The 16,988-nt window shown below is 49.9% G+C and overlaps 5 protein-coding genes across 5 annotated transcripts; 2 read left to right on the top strand and 3 right to left on the bottom strand.

The window, feature by feature from the left end:
- Positions 1–869: 869 nt before the first annotated feature.
- UHO2_06856 (uncharacterized protein) lies at positions 870–3,236 on the top strand (the record flags this gene model as incomplete). The annotated part of the gene is made up of 1 exon (XM_041557894.1): positions 870–3,236. The coding sequence occupies one exon, from the start codon at positions 870–872 to the stop codon at positions 3,234–3,236; it is 2,367 nt and encodes a 788-aa protein (XP_041413828.1).
- Positions 3,237–3,358: 122 nt separating this feature from the next.
- Positions 3,359–4,312, bottom strand: UHO2_06855 (uncharacterized protein; the record flags this gene model as incomplete). The annotated part of the gene is made up of 1 exon (XM_041557893.1): positions 3,359–4,312. One exon carries the CDS (start codon positions 4,310–4,312, stop codon positions 3,359–3,361), a length of 954 nt encoding a protein of 317 aa, XP_041413827.1.
- Positions 4,313–12,568: 8,256 nt separating this feature from the next.
- UHO2_06854 (uncharacterized protein) lies at positions 12,569–13,404 on the top strand (the record flags this gene model as incomplete). Its single annotated transcript, XM_041557892.1, has 3 exons — positions 12,569–12,622; positions 12,676–12,817; positions 13,109–13,404. The coding sequence occupies 3 exons, from the start codon at positions 12,569–12,571 to the stop codon at positions 13,402–13,404; spliced, it is 492 nt and encodes a 163-aa protein (XP_041413826.1).
- A 179-nt stretch (positions 13,405–13,583) lies between these two features.
- UHO2_06853 (putative monosaccharide transporter) lies at positions 13,584–15,272 on the bottom strand (the record flags this gene model as incomplete). Its single annotated transcript, XM_041557891.1, has 1 exon — positions 13,584–15,272. One exon carries the CDS (start codon positions 15,270–15,272, stop codon positions 13,584–13,586), a length of 1,689 nt encoding a protein of 562 aa, XP_041413825.1.
- A 1,048-nt stretch (positions 15,273–16,320) lies between these two features.
- Positions 16,321–16,837, bottom strand: UHO2_06852 (uncharacterized protein; the record flags this gene model as incomplete). Its single annotated transcript, XM_041557890.1, has 2 exons — positions 16,321–16,711; positions 16,758–16,837. 2 exons carry the CDS (start codon positions 16,835–16,837, stop codon positions 16,321–16,323), a joined length of 471 nt encoding a protein of 156 aa, XP_041413824.1.
- Positions 16,838–16,988: the final 151 nt, after the last annotated feature.

Genomic DNA, 16,988 nt, shown 5'->3' with positions numbered 1-16,988 from the left:
ACATCTGTCTATCCTGACTCAGACGCCAAGAGCGATGCAAAACATGGTCAGCTGATGCATGTATAAACGCATGCTTGCTCACCACAGACTCACGCTTTTGTTGCTAGGAGTCGATGCGGGGTCGAGTGTGCCGGTCAACTACTTTGGAAGCTCAAGCCGCGAGCATGGAAGCGACTGCCGAACACCGATCCAGACCATGCGACCGTGTCCGTCGTATGCAACTCGCTTAGCATCGAAAAGTTGAAGAAGAACAAGGCTTGCGAGGACAAGAGTATAATTAGCCGACTCAGGTGGCAAAAGAAGCAATCCGCTCGAACATTACGGCAATCATATGCGGTTGCTCATCACCTTGCACTTGGACGACTCCTGGAAGGCTGCCAGGAGTTCGGAGATCTCTTTATTCCTTTTGCTTGCCATTATGGCAGGGCTTCCTGCTGTCCCCGCACCAAGCTTGCTCCTCTTAACCGCTTCTGCAAGCCGCTATACAGAGTCCGAGATCGATCTTGCCCCCACTCTGGTCTCGCTTCGATGCAACGCTTCGAACGGTCAATTTCTTTCCAGCTCAACAAACACCGAGATCTCCAGACTTTTCTCTCCGCTTTGATTGTGCGCCAAATGCGGGGTCACCACTCTTCTGAATCGCCCGTTCCTACCTGAGGTTGCTCGGCCACTCTACGATGAAGCATCGTAGCGCTCGTAGCGCGAGACCGTCTGAAGACCAGATCGTTGAAGTTGGATGGACAGCTTCTAGCCGTGGAATCATATATAACCCTTTAGCGACGACTTTGCTTCCTTACTTCAGAACTGAACCCAACGTCTCCCTCTTCTCCTACCTCGTGCCTCTCTCGCCCCTATACTGAGCCGCAAGAATGTTGGCAGGTAACTGGGCCAAGCTCGCCTCCTTTGTGGCTCTTCTCCCAAGCCTCGCTGTCGCCTTGCCCAGCTCGCGAGACTTCAACCTCGATTCTTCCTCCCTCTTCATTCGAGACTACATTCAGCCAGATGTAGACAACTCGAAAGAATATCCCTTTTCCCTAAGCCCAAAGCCGGACTCATCACGCTGGCCAGAAGGTCTCCACTTTGCCGTTGACTACTACCCTTCACAATGGCCCGAGTTCCTCTGGGAAGATGATGCAGCCAAAATGGCAAACGCTACTCTCTCCTACGCTCGAATTAGCGAGTTCGACTGGGCAATCCTCGAACCTACTGATGGCAACTATGACTGGTCGCTTCTCGACCGGTCCATCGAGGCGCTTCACAGCGAGGGTGTCAAGGTCATCCTCGGAACCCCAACTGCTACCCCTCCCATCTGGGCCGTCAAGGACTACGATATACTCGGCGCTGATGCTCAGGGTCGTCAACGAAGATTCGGCTCTCGTCGTCACTACTCGACCTCGTCCCCCGACTTCCGCAAGCTCTCAAAACGCTTCGTCGAAGCTATGGCTAAACGATACGGAAGCCACGAGGCTGTCATTGCATGGCAGATTGACAACGAGCTCGGCTGCCACAGCACTGTTCGCACCTACGACCGAAACGCTGGCAAGCGATACCAGGGTTGGCTCGCTGACAAGTACAACAATAATATCACTCTCTACAACCAGATGGAGGGCCGCGTTTTCTGGTCGTCAACGTACCAGTCATTCGACCAGATCGACTTGCCCATGCTCGAAGTTACCGAGAGCAGCCCTGCTGGACGACTCGACTTCTACCACTTCTCTTCGGACATGACCATTGAGTACGCCAAGGATCAGGTCAACACCATCCGCAAATACTCGGACAAAGCCATCACCACCAACTTCATGGGCGCCTTCCTTGACTTTGACCACTTTAAGCTTGCCCGAGAGACCGGCCTCGATCTTACCACATGGGATTCATACCCTCTTGGAAACGCGGAGCAATTCCCGTGGATATCCGACATAAACAAAATTAAATATGGTCGCACTGGCACTCCCGACTTCCAGGCTCTTCACCATGACTTATATCGAGGAGTTGCTGGTGCTGCTTACAACAAGACTGCCGGTCCTTTCGGGATCATGGAGCAGCAACCTGGGCCAGTCAATTGGGCACCTTTCAATCCTAGTCCAAAAATCGGGATGGTGAGGCTTTGGCAGCACGAAACGTTTGCGCACGGAGGCAGCATGTCCAATATCTTCCGATGGCGCCAAGTTGCCTTCGGACAGGAGCAGATGCACGCCGCTATGCTTCGTCGCGACAATGTTCCTGACCACGCTTACCTCGAGCAACAGCAGGTCGTCAACGAAGACTTGCCCAAGATGGTGAGCCTTTTCAAGTCTGGCAGTGAGAACCAGAAGCGCAATGTTGCAGACAACGCACCCGTCCAGACCAAGACTGAAGGTCAGGCTGAGGTCGCACTGGTCTTCGACTACGCCGCACAGTGGTTGATGGAGGCAGAACCACAGTCCGGTACATGGGACGTTGACATGGAAGGATTTTCGGACCCTTCGATGCAGTACTTGCCTCTTGTCTTCAACTGGTACACTGCGCTTCGCAGGCTTGGTCTCAACATTGACGTCGTTGGTCCAACTAGCAAGCTCGAGGGTTACAAGATGGTTGTTGTGCCATCGATGCCCGTCATCAGCAAGGAATTCGTTGAGACATGGTCCGACTACAAGGGTCTTACTGTGTTCGGTCCTCGTTCCGCATCAAAGGTTGCTGCTCTCTCCATCCCTGACGGTCTGCCACCCAGCAACGGTGCCGTCGGCGATGTTCTTCCCATGATGGTCACTCGTGTCGAGACCATCAAAGAAGGCTTCGGTGACATGATCTCATACGCTGGTCAGCAATACAACGTTTCTGGTTGGGTCGAGTGGATCGAATGCGAGCGCGACGGAAAGAACTCTTCCGTCTCGATCGAGCAGTCGGCAACCTACTACGGCTACCGCAACGGCACCCCGGCTACTTGCGGCAACAAGGAGGGCGACAAGGAGACTCACTACGTTTCAGCCTACACTCCTGTCGAGTTCCTCGTCTCGTACCTTGGCGACTTGGCGGGCAAGGCCGATGTCAAGACGCTCTTGGATGAGACACCACAGGGAAGCAAGACGGATTTGGGTGCTGACCTGCGTTACAGGAGGAATGGTAACGCCCTCTGGGCTTTCAACTACGGTCCGGATGAGATCGAGCTTCGTGCTGCTCCTCAGGGTGCCAAGTTGCTGCTCGGTGGTGAGAAGGGCAAGATCGGTCCTACTGGCGTTGCTGTCTGGAGCCTCGAGTGAAGGCACACACAGACACAAAGCTCAGCAATGTAATCTAGAACCGTGACACTGAATTGCAAAGGAATGATTGACAAGCCTGTTGAAAAGTCTTTGTTGCTGACTGGTATTTAGAAATAGTGAGTCTACTTGCGACGGAAGATGAAGAGATCAGTTCGGTAGGGGTACTCCCAAACACCCTGCTCCTTGTCAATCCACTTCCTTCCAAGCTGTTCGTCTGGAGTGTTGTTGAGGTAGTCAGAGATATCTTTGACCAACTTGACCTGCTTGTCCTGAGGCAAGACCGAGATGTATGACTTTGACAGGACACGGTCGATAACGGCCTGCAAGGTAGTTGGGATGGTGCGGTGGTAGTGCCTTGGCTCGTCTGCTTTGAAATGGCTGGTGCAGGTGGGAGCCTTGTACATGGCATGCCAGTACATGTGTCTGTATTGAGGTGTGCCGTCTTCGTACTGTTCATACAAGTCGCGGATCTGAGCGACCCATGGAGCTGCTTGCCTGTCTTCCAAGTTCCAAACCAGAGCAAGGATACCGTTGGGTCGGAGAGCTTTAGCGACCTGCTGCAGCGCAGCGTTCCAGTCTTGGCACCAATGCCAAGCTTGCGCGACGACTACTGCGTCATTTGCCTCACCAGCGTCGAAAGACTCGAAAGCGCCGTCCTGGACGGAGATGCTAGCAGAGGGTGAGAGAAGGCCTTTGTCTTGCATCTGTTGCTTAAGCGAGTTGGTAGCAGAGGCGATTGCAGTCTCGAAATGCGAGCGCATACCAGCAGAAGGCTCGATGGCAGTGAGAGATTCGACTCCGGGAGGTGGTGTGCCATCAGCAGATGGCGAGGTTGCGGTTGCAAGCAGCATGCGTGTTGCGATACCAGTGCCAGCACCCAGCTCGACAATGCGGAGCGGTGCTGGAGAGTCAGCGTTGGTCGCTTCGGCAATGATAGTTGAGATCGCTGCCAGAGGGTAGGAGGGTCGTGCGCGGTCATAGAGTCCGGATCCACCTGAAGAGTCGAAGCCATTGCGTGCAATCTTGTGCATGGCCGAGCCACTGCCAGTCGTTTGGGATTGCGCTGCGCTGGACATGTTGGCTAGATGTATGGACGTGATATTGAAGGGTTTGGCTCTAGAGGCTCGTATGCAAGAAGGTCTCGCGGAGGACAAGGTGGGGAGTGCTTGGAAGATTTGTCGTACAGCCGTCGTTGTTGTCTTCATGTGCCCTTGCTTCACTTGAAGGGTGGTATATATATGTGTGTGAAGCTAGCTTGTGCCGGGCGGAGAAAGCGGTCAACGTCGAATGAGAGAAGACAAGGATGATCTGATCGTCTCGAAGGCAGCACAAAATTGGTCTGGAAGAGCCACTGAGATGATTGATTTGCCAACGGAGACAAAGATTAGAGCGTGCCGGCGGAGATCCAGGAAATCAATTGAAGATAACAATTAATACATGGCGTTATCGGGGTCACGATCAGACTCCCTTTACAACAGCCATATGTTCTATGTAATGCTGAGTTTTCATAGTGTGAACCTAAATGACAAACACATATATATACTCCATTCACTGCTCTAGTCCTATCCAAGATGGGACATGTCACTTCATTCATACTCCTATGTTGCTATGATACTGAGTGCCACTGAGCTGTCACCATGACAACAATCATGTATCTCATTGTGCTTCTTGCTTAAGTAAGCCTCCTGTGCCTCAGTGTCTTGGCCATGACATGTGCATCTTGCTTGAGTTGCCAATGCATCTTCAACTCCCCCCTTTGGCAGGATCTCCAGCCCTATCATCCTAGCCAATCATGAGGTATTGAGACCCTGTAAAGGTTTTGTCAAGACATCTGCAACATTGTTTGCTGTCCTGACATGTTTGATTGCCACATTGCCCTCTTGCACATGATCATGGACAAAGTGATACCATGTGTCAATGTGTTTTAACTTCCAATGTTTGGCTGGGTCTTTACTCACCTGCATGCACCCCTGGCTATCAGTGTATAGTATGGGCTGAACATCTGTGATCTCCAAATCCTGGAGCAAATATGAGAAGAACAATGCTTCTTGCACTGCTTCGGAAGTGGCAATGAACTCTGCTTTGACTGCTGACAATGCTACACATTTTTGAACATGAGACTTCCAACTCACTGGACATCCATACACATATGTTATTGACCCTGAGGTGCTCCTTTGTCCATTTGTGGGGTCAGATGCCCAGTTTGCATTGGTATATGTTGTTACCAGTGTATCCAAGTGCTTGTTTGCCTCCCCTCCTAAGTGTAACTGATATCCATTTGTCTGGTTCAGGTACTTTACCATGTGAATGGCTGCCTTCCATGCACTGTCAATTGGGATTGACATGTATTGTGATAATACACCAACGGCAAAGGCAATATCTGGTCAGGCTGTGTTGGAGACCCATAATAGTTGGCTGACCAACTCTTGATACTTCTTTGCTTGCTGAGGATCACATCTCTCACCTCTGGCAATGTTCACTACACTCAGCATAGGTACCCAAGATTTCTCGTTTGCTCCTCCTAACCATTTGTTCACCATTTCTTTGATGTATGCCATTAGACCCAGAGATATCTTCCTCCATCTTCTATCACATGTGATCTTGATACCCAGAAATTCTTTGATTCTTCCATTGTCTTGTGTCTCCCATTTGTCCATGATCTCTTGCTTAGTGCGGTCTACTTCATCATGACTGGGTGATGTTATCAGCATGTCATCCATGTATGCTGTAATGATCGTGATCTTGTCACCTGTCCCTCTTGAGTATAGGCATGGTGTGCTTGGCATGCAATGAAATCCAATCGTCTGGAGATGTGAGTCTAACTCAATGTTCCATTCTTGGCCTGATTGCTTCAGACCATACAGTCCTTTCACTACCTTCAACGCTTTTCCAGGTGGTACTTTGATTCCTACTGGGGGCTTTAGATATACATCATGGTGTATAGTAGAGTTCAGGTACACTTGTTTTACATCAATAGAGTCTATTTCCCAGTCTCATATTGCTGCAATGGCAATCACCCCTCAAATGGATTGGATGGGCGCTACTGGTGCAAAGACCTCTGTGTAGTTGATGCCCTCATGTTGGGTGAAACCTCATGCCATGAGCTGGGCTTTGAACTTTGTCAGCACAAGGTTCGCATCGGTTTTGATCTTGAGTACCCAATGCATGTTGATGGTGTTTGCACCCTTTGGGAGGTCAGTGATCTCCCATGTGCCCTTTGCTTCTAATCCATCCAGCTCCTTTTGCATGGCTTCCTCCCAGTGCTTTCTGTCTTCTCCATTCATTGCTTCATGTATGGTTGGGTCCAGGTTCTTTCTCTGTTCCGGTCATGTTGCTATGAGTCCAAAGGATTTACTGTCAATCTGGGCTTCAGTGATTGGTCCTTGTTCCATCACCTCCACTGTTCCTCTACTTAACCTTTCTTCCAAATCTGTCTCCATATCCATGTATTCTTGTAGTGGCCCTTCATCTGTTTTGTCGAATATATTTTCTTTGTTGTATCCTAGATCTTCAAAATTCTCTTCTGTCATCATCACTGGAGGTGCCTTTGTGTTGACCAGTTGCCACTCCATTCTGTCTGACCAGCACTTTGATTCCATGAATTTTGCTGAATTGTGTCATGGGCCTGGATGCTCAAGAAGCAGGAGGGTCACGGGTTCATATGGAAGGAGCACAGGTATCGAAGATCTAGTCGAGATCAGTAGAGAGCATGGTTGTAGTGCAGTCTCCATGGAGACCATGGACTCCTATGGACTCACATGCAAAGAAGGGCCAAGCACAGCCACGAGGAGGACCAAGCTCAAGGAGCAGGCACAGCCACGAAGAGGACCAAGCTCAAGGAGCATGCAGATGGTTACCACTCAGGGGCTCGAGAGACAAGAGCCAAAGGAACTGTCACTGATCAAAGGAGGAGGAGCAGTGTCGAAGGAGTCGACACCAGGTCATGAGGAGGAGGAGCAGTGTCAAAGGAGTCGACACCAGGTCATGAGGAGGAGGAGCAGTGTCAAAGGGTTGACATCAGGTCATGAGGAGGAGGAGCAGTGTCGAAGGAGTCGACACAGCTCAAGAGGCACAGGGGTGCCAAGCAGGAGAGGCCCCTGAGCAGTACTCGATGAAGAAGGTACTCTCTGGAGAGAGAGCAGGAGCAGCATCGCTGGCGATGCTGAGAAGAGGTATATAACCATGCTTTCTCATCATCAATAGGTCGAGTGGATCCTCATCCACTCTACTCACCATACAACTAGTCAATACTTTAGAAACACAAGTACTCATTAGTTACAGTCAGCATAGCAGCAATCTATCAAGGTTGCTCCTCATCGTAGTGTGTGTGTTGTATCACCACTACCTGACGTCCAAAGGCGCCCATAGCAGGTTAGCGGTCCGGATCAAGATAGAACCGAAGGCAGTAGTCCACTGCGGTCCGGGGATCACTTCAAGCATCAAGTCAACACACTGGACACTCGTGTTGATGCCACCAACCTTAACCTTATCACCAACACTATCAACCTCATTATCATCGACATCACCAATCTCGTCACCAACACCATCAACCTCATTATCATCGACATCACCAATCTCATCACCAACACCCTCAACCTCATCATCATCAACACTCACACCAGACCTTGGTGTCATCATAACATTGATATTGATCGTGCCGAGCTACCCCTGAACGGAGTGTCCACAGAGGTCAGCCGAAACCTACGATAGTATATACAACGAACGCCACCTGCTGTCACTGCACAACTTGATAGTCACCGATACCGAGACAATAGCTGTCGCACAACTTGATAGTCACCGAGTATCTCGACAGACCGACCTGGGTTTCAGGCGCGAGACCCCTGACAAATTGCTCCAGAACATGTTCAGATTATAGTCTGGACTGTAGAAGAGCCAGCCCTTTCTCTCTAGACTGTATCCCAAGAAAATGGATGCGATGGCTTGCTGGTCCAGTTTCTTGTTGTCCCATTTGACTTTGGATATGTTTACCCATGCCAGACAACCAAACACTCATAGGAGTTTTAAAGCTCATTCCAGTGACTTGCTGAACATTGCTTGATAAGGGAACTCATTATCAATGCTTGGAGTGAGGTTTATTTTGAATGCCACAGCTCTGATCACGTACAGCCAGAACTTCTTCAGTAGTCTCCTCTGCATTAGCAACATTCTCATCTTCTCTCCAAGGGTCCTGTTCATTCTCTCTACCCGTCCATTTTGTTTACTGTTGTACCCTACAGTGGTTTGCCACTTTATGCCCTTTTCTAGCGACCATTCCAATGCATCATTGCTTCTCCATTCGGTTCCTTGATCAGATTGGATCGCTTTTAGCTTCTGATCCTTCTGTGTTTCCAGGAACAAAACAATCCTTTTGAGTTGTGTAAATGCATGACTCTTTCATGTCAATGGCTGTGCATACACATACTTGCTATGATCGTTGACCAGCACTAATGTGCATGTGTACTCCGTCACATGGGACAAATCTATTATTAGATTGACATGGATAAGATCCAGGGGCCCTACAGCTCTTTCGCTGCTACCTTGCCCCATTCGAGTGCTTGTGCTCTTAGATCATATGCACTGCTCACATGTCAGAGTGGTGTTTGGATCCAATTCCATGGTATGCTTATCCTTTAACTTGCTTGTGATCACCTTAGCTTTATCCCTCCCTGGGTGTCTGAGACACTCATGCCATAGTTGTTGCTTTGAAACTTTTGGCTCATTCTCAATATGCTCAAACTCCTCATCAATGCCTTCAAACAATGGTGTTGATGTGGCCATCACACTTTCTTGCCATGTGTCACCTCGGAACTCCAAAAGTCCTCACTTGCAATTCTTTGCAATCTTGAGTGTCATGCCATTTGTTAGAAGAAGTTGACTGCTGGTTGTGTCCAATATCACTCATGCTCCTTCATCTGTTAATGAATTCATTGACAGAAGGTTAACATTAAGGTGCTTCACATATAATACATTTTGTAGGGAGATTTCCCCATAATCTGTTGATATGCTTGCATCTCCCATAGCTGCCGCTTCCAAGACCTTGCTTCCAGTGGTAATTATCCGCTTTTGGCAAGTTCTCGGATGGATGAGCATGCTATAGTCATTCACCATATGATAACTTGCCCCCAAGTCCAAGATCCAATGAGCTGTCTCTTTTGTGTTCAGGGGGTCTTGTTACTTCAATGGGAGGGTGAGGGAGCACCATGCTTCCTATTTAGGTTTAGCAAGGCAGGAGTCTTTGGGGATGGTGACCGAGGCATTGCATTGGCTAATACCATGTCCAGGTCACTTGCAGATCCAGCATCAGATTCGGCATGGTCTGCCTGCATTCCTCAAGCTCACGTGGCTGTTGTTGGCTTCAGCTTCGGTCACTCCAGTCCATTTGTTTTGATCGTTGTTGCCAGCAGTTCTAGTGCTGGCTTGTCAGGGGTCAATCTTTTGTGCAGGGATGTGTCAGGGGTCTCGCGCCTGAAACCCAGGTTGGTCTGTCGAGATACTCGGTGACTATCAAACTGTGCGACAGCTATTGTCTCAGTATTGGTGACTATCAAGTTGTGCAGTGACAGCAGGTGGCGTTTGTTGTATATACTATCGTAGGTTTCGGCTGACCTCTGTGGACACTCCGTTCAGGGGTAGCTCGGCATGATCAATATCAAGGTTATGAAGACACCAAGGTCTGGTGTGAGTGTTGATGATGATGAGGTTGATGGTGTTGGTGATGAGATTGGTGATGTCGATGATAATGAGGTTGATGGTGTTGGTGATAAGGTTGGTGGCATCAACACGAGTGTCCAGTGTGTTGACTTGATGCTTGAAGTGATCCCCGGACCGCAGTGGACTACTGCCTTCGGTTCTATCTTGATCTGGACTGCTAACCTGCTATGGGTGCCTTCGGACGTCAGGTAGTGGTGATACAACACACACACTATGATGAGGAGCAACCTTTGATGGATTGCTGCTAAGCTGACTGAAACTAATATATACTTATGCTGAAGTGATAACTAGTTATGGTGAGTAGAGTGGATGAGGATCCACTCGACCTATGATGATGAGAAAGCATGGTTATATACCTCTACTCAGCATTGCCAGCGATGCTGCTCCTGCTCTCTCTCCAGAGAGTACCTTCTTCATCGAGTACTGCTCAGGGGCCTCTCCTGCTTGGCACCCCTGTGCCTCTTGAGCTGTGTCGACTCCTTCGACACTGCTCCTCCTCCTCATGACCTGGTGTCAACTCCTTCGACACTGCTCCTCCTCCTCATGACCTGGTGTCAACTCCTTCGACACTGCTCCTCCTCCTCATGACCTGGTGTCGACTCCTTTGACACTGCTCCTTCTCCTTTGAGCAGTGACAGTTCCTTTGGCTCTTGTCTCTCGAGCCCCTGAGTGGTAACTATCTGCATACTCCTTGAGCTTGGTCCTCTTTGTGGCTGTGCCTGCTCCTTGAGCTTGGTCCTCCTCGTGGCTGTGCTTGGCCCTTCTTTGCATGTGAGTCCATAGGAGTCCATGGTCTCCATGGAGACTGCACTACAACCCTGCTCTCTACTGATCTCGACTAGGTCTTCGATACCTGTGCTCCTTCCATATGAACCCATGACCCTCCTGCTTCTTGAGCATCCAGGCCCATGACAGGATGCTCTCGACAGTGGTCTGCTGGATGCTTAGTGTGGTGACGAGGGTGTTGAAATCAATTTGATGGATGGTGGTGACTGTCTCCTTATACACTGGATGCTGGATCGTGCATTTCTGCAGAGCCAAGAATAATGTATCATTGGCAAATGGTTTGCTGAGGAGGCTGCTTTCAGTCTGTATGGACTGGATCTTTTGAATTAGCTTTCTGGCATCCAAGTGAAACATCTTTGTATCATTGAGCTGCAAGATGAGCACAAGTCTGTGAGATGTCTTGGTGGCTTCATTCGTGAGACCATTTTTGATCTTTCTCCATACTTGATTGAAAGTAAGGTACTCCTTGATTACATCTAGAATGAGGTAATTTACATTATGTTCTCTGGTAGTGTCAATTGTTCCATGCAGGGCATTAATTAAAGCATCATCAAGGGAGTGGCTCCATTTTGGGTGCTTCTTGTCATATGTTCCCTTGAGATGTTTCATTGCATGGGGCACAGATCAGAGGAAAGATTTCACGTGAGCACTCCAGCTATAATAGCTGCATGACATTAGCTTTGGCATGGGTTCGAGGAGCTTTGCTAGGGTGCAAAAGTTATATTGCTTGTCACCATCATCGAAGTCAGAGTTGGAATTGGTGTCTTTGTCAGCTTCATTGTCGATGACCTCCAGCTCATTCTCATTTGTGGCATTGTTGTCTACCCAAACCTGGGTGTTCTTGCCTTTTCTGCTTCCTTTGATCCTTATTTCGGTGTCTTCTACCATTGTTGTCAATGAGTTTCAGTTGGCTCGGTGATAGCTTCTTCAGACTCTTAATCAATTGAAGATAACAATTAATACATGGCATTATCAGGGTCATGATCAGACTCCCTTTACAACAGCCATATGTTCTATGTAATGCTGAGTTTTCATAGTGTGAACCTAAATGACAAACACATATATATACTCCATTCACTGCTCTAGTCCTATCCAAGATGGGACATGTCACTTCATTCATACTCCTATGTTGCTATGATACTGAGTGCCACTGAGCTGTCACCATGACAACCATCATGTATCTCATTGTGCTTCTTGCTTAAGTAAGCCTCCTGTGCCTCAGTGTCTTGGCCATGACACATGCATCTTGCTTGAGTTGCTGATGCATCTTCAACTAAATCACTTACTCTGACCGAGCAAGACATTTAGTCTTTTTTTTTTTTTTTTTTTCTTCTTTTTTTTTTGAGTGTTGCTGTTGAGTTTGTTGAGTGAGTTGCTAGACCCTTCGAAGCAGGCTATGGATCCCCACACCGATCCAAGCTTGCCTTTTTTGACAGGACAGCGTGGGGGCGCGTTGAGAGCAAACGCCAGCAAAAAGCGACCAACCCGTCAAGGGTCAATTCGGAAGAGCAACAAAGATGTTATATCGCTATCAGCAACAACGCTGCAGAATTAATCAGGTGCCAAAAGCGTGATGACGTACCACTCGGGCGCAGGCCGTCTAACTTAACCTCCAACTCATTTTACCTCGTCCCGTGGCATGTTTTCAGAAACACGTGTTTTTTTCCCAATTTTGGGTGGGCTTACATAAGATATTTGTGCGAAATAAAAACAGGTCAAAATCGAGAAAGAGGCATTTCTAAAAACAGTCGAAAATTGATACCCCCTATAAGACATTCTTCAGCTCGAGAGGCTCCTTGGTCAAAACATCTCACCACACTCTCATCACCTTCAAGATGCCAAGCGTTCACATCAACCACCGTATGCACCAGTACACGCTCATTCCTCGCGTGCTTTATCTCAGAAGATGGGGTATGAAGAGATGGTCCTTTGCCTTCGGCAGGAGCGGCCGTGTCAGCGTTCACCCTTAAGCAACAAAACCTATCACGACGATGAGGCAAACAAGTCGTCTAGCCACCGCTCCCTCATGGAAGCTGAATCTTTCGCACCAGACCTGCCGCCGGCTTCTCTCCCCATCCGGTCAAGTGATCCGGAGATCTGCAAGATTTCCTGCAACTCTCAAGCTCACTGCACGCTCCTCTGTGCAACTCCGTGTTTGAACGGAACACGCCTGATGCTCTAGCAGCACTTCATATGATACCCAAATGAATCAAATATGTCTCGATAGTATTATTTGGCTCCGACTGTGTGCGTCTGTGTTGTCTTTCGATCTTTGCAATCATCGAGATTGATGCGAGCATCTGAGCGCGACCAAGTGATCGGCATGTGAAGCAAACCAGTGACACCCCCTCGTGGGTTGATTCATAGACCGTCAGTGAGCGGAGCGGTGGACAGACCGGTGCTCAGTGGACCGAGTTATGGAAAAGATGCATGCGTAAGGAGCATCGCAAGCTCTGCCTATGGATCCAAGACAGCAGAAGGACATCGCATTTCCACCAAGTGCTCCGACGTTGGACGGACCTATGGACCAACACGACGAAAGAGTTTCCCATTTGCGTTTGATGTGACGCTCACTGCTCACGGCTGCGATCCTTGCGATACCGGAAAGTACCTGCGCTCTCTGACCGAGGCTTTGTCAACCGACCCAATCAATCGTTGGGACGAAGCCTGAGTTGCGACCAACCGTCAATCTGCAAGTTGTTGCTGTCTCCTCGAAGATGGTGGTTCACAAACATGACTCAGCACAGACGAAACTGATTGTCTCTAGAGACATTATTGACTTGGAGCTAAATGCTCTGATGGTATCGGCGTTGCTATCGTGACAGTAAAGTACATAGGTGTCAAGGGATTTTAAGCCTTGACGACACGTTCCTCGATACGCTTGTCGAGGCCGCGTTCCTTAACCCACTTGGCCGAGTTCCAAGGAGCGATGTGTTTAGAGTAGAGGAGCTCGACATCCTCAAGAGAAAGACCTTTGGTCTCTGGGATCATCAAGTAGACATAGACAAAGGCGAAGCAGAGAACACCACCGAAGATGAGCATGATGAAGGGACCCAACTGCGAAGCGATCTGGTTCGAAAAGTACGAGAGCAAAAAGTTCCAGATCCAGTTACTTGCCGATCCGAGCGAGATAGCCTTGGCACGAGTGGGTGAGTTGAAGGATTCAGAGAGGTATAACCACGGACCTGGACCCCAACAGCAGCTGTAAAAGAGGAGGTGGATGATGGCAAAGGTGATGAAGACGGCGCCAGCCTGACTCTGAGAGTCGGTGATCTGGTCGGCAGGTGTACCTTTGGGCGCGGTCTTGTAGTGTCCGACAAAGGCGACGATGAAGGCGCAAGCAGCTTCAGCGGCAGCACCGATGAGGAGCAAGGGTCTACGACCAAGCTTTTCGATGGCGATCAGGGCTGGGACGGTAGCGATGAGCGAGGCGGAACCAAGGATGAACTGAATCTGGAAGGGGTTGAGAGGAAGTGCAAGGGTGGAACTAAGAAGGGGAAGGTAGTAATAGTAGAAGTTCTGACCGTTGAGTTGCTGAAGGGTCTGAAGCATCATACCGTTGAAAGTACGCTTCCACATCTGGTTCTTTGATGAGAAGCAGACGAGGTAGGAGCCGATGTAGCTGCGGCCGGCGAACAGGCGGTTCTCCTCATCGATACCCTGCTTCATCTCGAGGAGCTCAGCCTCCATCCACTTGTCACCACGGGCCTCACCGTTGAGGTCCTGGAGAGTGATGTCGCGCATGTCGGCCATGATGGCGCGAGCACGGCCAACCTCGTTGTTCTTGAGGAGCCATCGAGGCGACTCAGGAAGGGTGAACATGAGCGCAAGCATCACAACACCCCAGAGGAGCTGAAGACCGACAGGGATCTTCCAAGACGCGTCCGACTCGTTGAAGTTCTGGGTCGCCCAAGAGATACCGTATGAGATGAAGATACCGAAGATGATGAGAAGCTGGTAGCCAGTAACCATAGCGCCACGAATGTGCTTGGGCGCAGTTTCACCAAGGTAAAGAGGGCAGAGACCAGAAAGAGCACCGACACCAAGACCAGCAAAGGCACGGCCGACGCAGAACTGGTGCCAGGAGTTGATGGTGGCAGTCTGAATGATAGCTCCGACGGTGAACATGGTTGCCCAGGTGATCATGGAGGGCTTACGACCAAAGAAGTCCGAGACAGGAGCCTGAAGCAGAGCACCGACGAAGGTGCCGATGGAGAGAGACGAGTTGATGAGCGAGGTTCGCCCGTCTGGAAGGGCGCATCCGTTGGGGCCACAGTCCTCGGGACTGCCAAAGGCAAGAACGAATGGCTTCATGATAAAGCATCCAGAGATGACACCGATGTCGTAGCCGAAGAGGAAACCACCAATGCAGATGGTGAGGGCAAGCATCTGTGCCCTGCGGGTCATCTTGGAAGGGGCAGTGGCGTCGTAGCCGGGGACCTGGGTCATGTCGACATCACGGGCGTGGACGACGTTAAGCTCGCTCTTTTCATTCTTGTAGACATCCTCGTTGGACGAAACGGAGGGAGGACTCTGCATGTTGGCGAAAGCACTCGTGCGTGCACCGTAGACGGAGGGAAGGGGTGATGGATGCGGCGAATGTAGGACTGGCAGTCGTCAAAGGTCTAGACAAGTCTCTGCGGTGCTGCCGTGTCGAAGTAGAGAGTGGAGACCGGATCGGGTTGCTGAGAAGAGATTCCTTTCCTGACGAGAAGGTACGACTTGGGATGGTGTGAGGCTGAGCAGTCGAGGCTATATACTTTCCTCAGGCTGGAGAGAACTCAGATGAGGGACCGGTAGACAAAGTGTCGCCAGTCACAAGTCACTGTAAATGTGTGGGGAGATGAAGACGTGGAGATTGATGCAGCACGACTGTTGCTGCAGTACTGTATGGGGTGCAGCTGTTTCGACCGAGTTCGTCTGACGGTGAGGACGAGAGAAAGCCGAACGACGAGATGAGACAATGGCGGTACTTACTCATCAGCGCCAGTACACAACGATGCCGAACAAGGTTAGATTTCCGAAAGCTCAAAAGCAGCGGCTTTAGTGGGGATCGACTGTCCAAGCCTGCGCTCCATTCGAGGCTGGGAGCAAGGAGCAAGACAAGGTTGCCGTTGCGCAGCTGCGCTCAACAGAAGCTTAGGTTGGGCAAGGGAACGTCGGTGAACTCCAAAAGCGGCTGCAAAGTTATGATCTTTCCACACACACACACACCAACGAATGTTCTGCGCCATATTGACTGCTGCGACGCTGTGGCAAACAACAACTTGTTTCACTATCCCCCCATACTGCCGGGTTCATCTTGAATTTGTCCTACATCAGCAGTCATTGACAAGAGGGCTCTTTCTGATGGGGCAGAATCAGAGTCTCGGGAATCTCGTTTGGGTGTCAAGGTCAACTTGAAGCATCCACAGCGATTGACCGGTGTCCAGGATGGTCTGGATGGAGAGGAGCTCTAAGCGACGTCGGCTAGCAACCAAGTTGTGCCAGTCGCGCACAGCGGTCTCAGCGAAGCGATATAAGTTAGCAACTCAAGTCGAACGAATGACGCTGCTGGGCCTCTTTGCCTTATTTGGCTGCATTCATATCACCACAGTAGCTCAATGCGCTTGACACGGAGATCTGCTTTAGTCGCACCTTTGCTTTTGGAAAGGACCCGTTGATAGGCTTTAGCGCGGTGATGGCTTCTTACCATGTGCCTGTCCCCTGTCAGCTTGGTCCTACCGGCTGAGCACTTTACAGCCTTGAGACGCTCCTGGTCTCCCATGAGTCCTACGGGACGGATGAACATGGGGTGTCCATCTTGCATGGAGCCGAGATGCAATCCGCTCCACAGCACGACAGAGGCGGATGGATGGATGCGTTGGAAAGAATTGCACAGCGGACTTGGAATCGAAACATCATCGTGCTCTTCTTCAGTAGAGAAGTAGCAGGAAATAGACGCTTCTATCGGTCCTTCTCTTTCAAGATGCCTTTGTCTGGCAAAGCAAAGAAGCTCTGACCTGCCTCCCTAATTCTCCTTACACTCCGCTCTGCCGGCTCTGCAGAACAACGGCCTTCCGAGCCGACAGGGCCTTCGATCCGCCTTTGAGCACCCACTCCATGTTCGAAAGGAGAGCATGTCATCCAATTGAGATATCATAGGCACAATTGAGATATCATAGGCACATGTCTGTGATTCAAGTGTTAGCGACTGTATTCCAAAGTTGGGCTCAAGATGAAGCGAGCAGCGCTCCAAGAGCAAAGAGATGCCGG

Source organism: Ustilago hordei (assembly GCF_900519145.1).
Source record: "Ustilago hordei strain Uho2 genome assembly, contig: UHO2_contig_21, whole genome shotgun sequence".
In the NCBI taxonomy this organism is placed as follows: Eukaryota; Fungi; Basidiomycota; class Ustilaginomycetes; order Ustilaginales; family Ustilaginaceae; genus Ustilago; species Ustilago hordei.
Note: the sequence above shows the minus strand (reverse complement) of the source record. Positions and strands in the feature narration are given on the sequence as shown.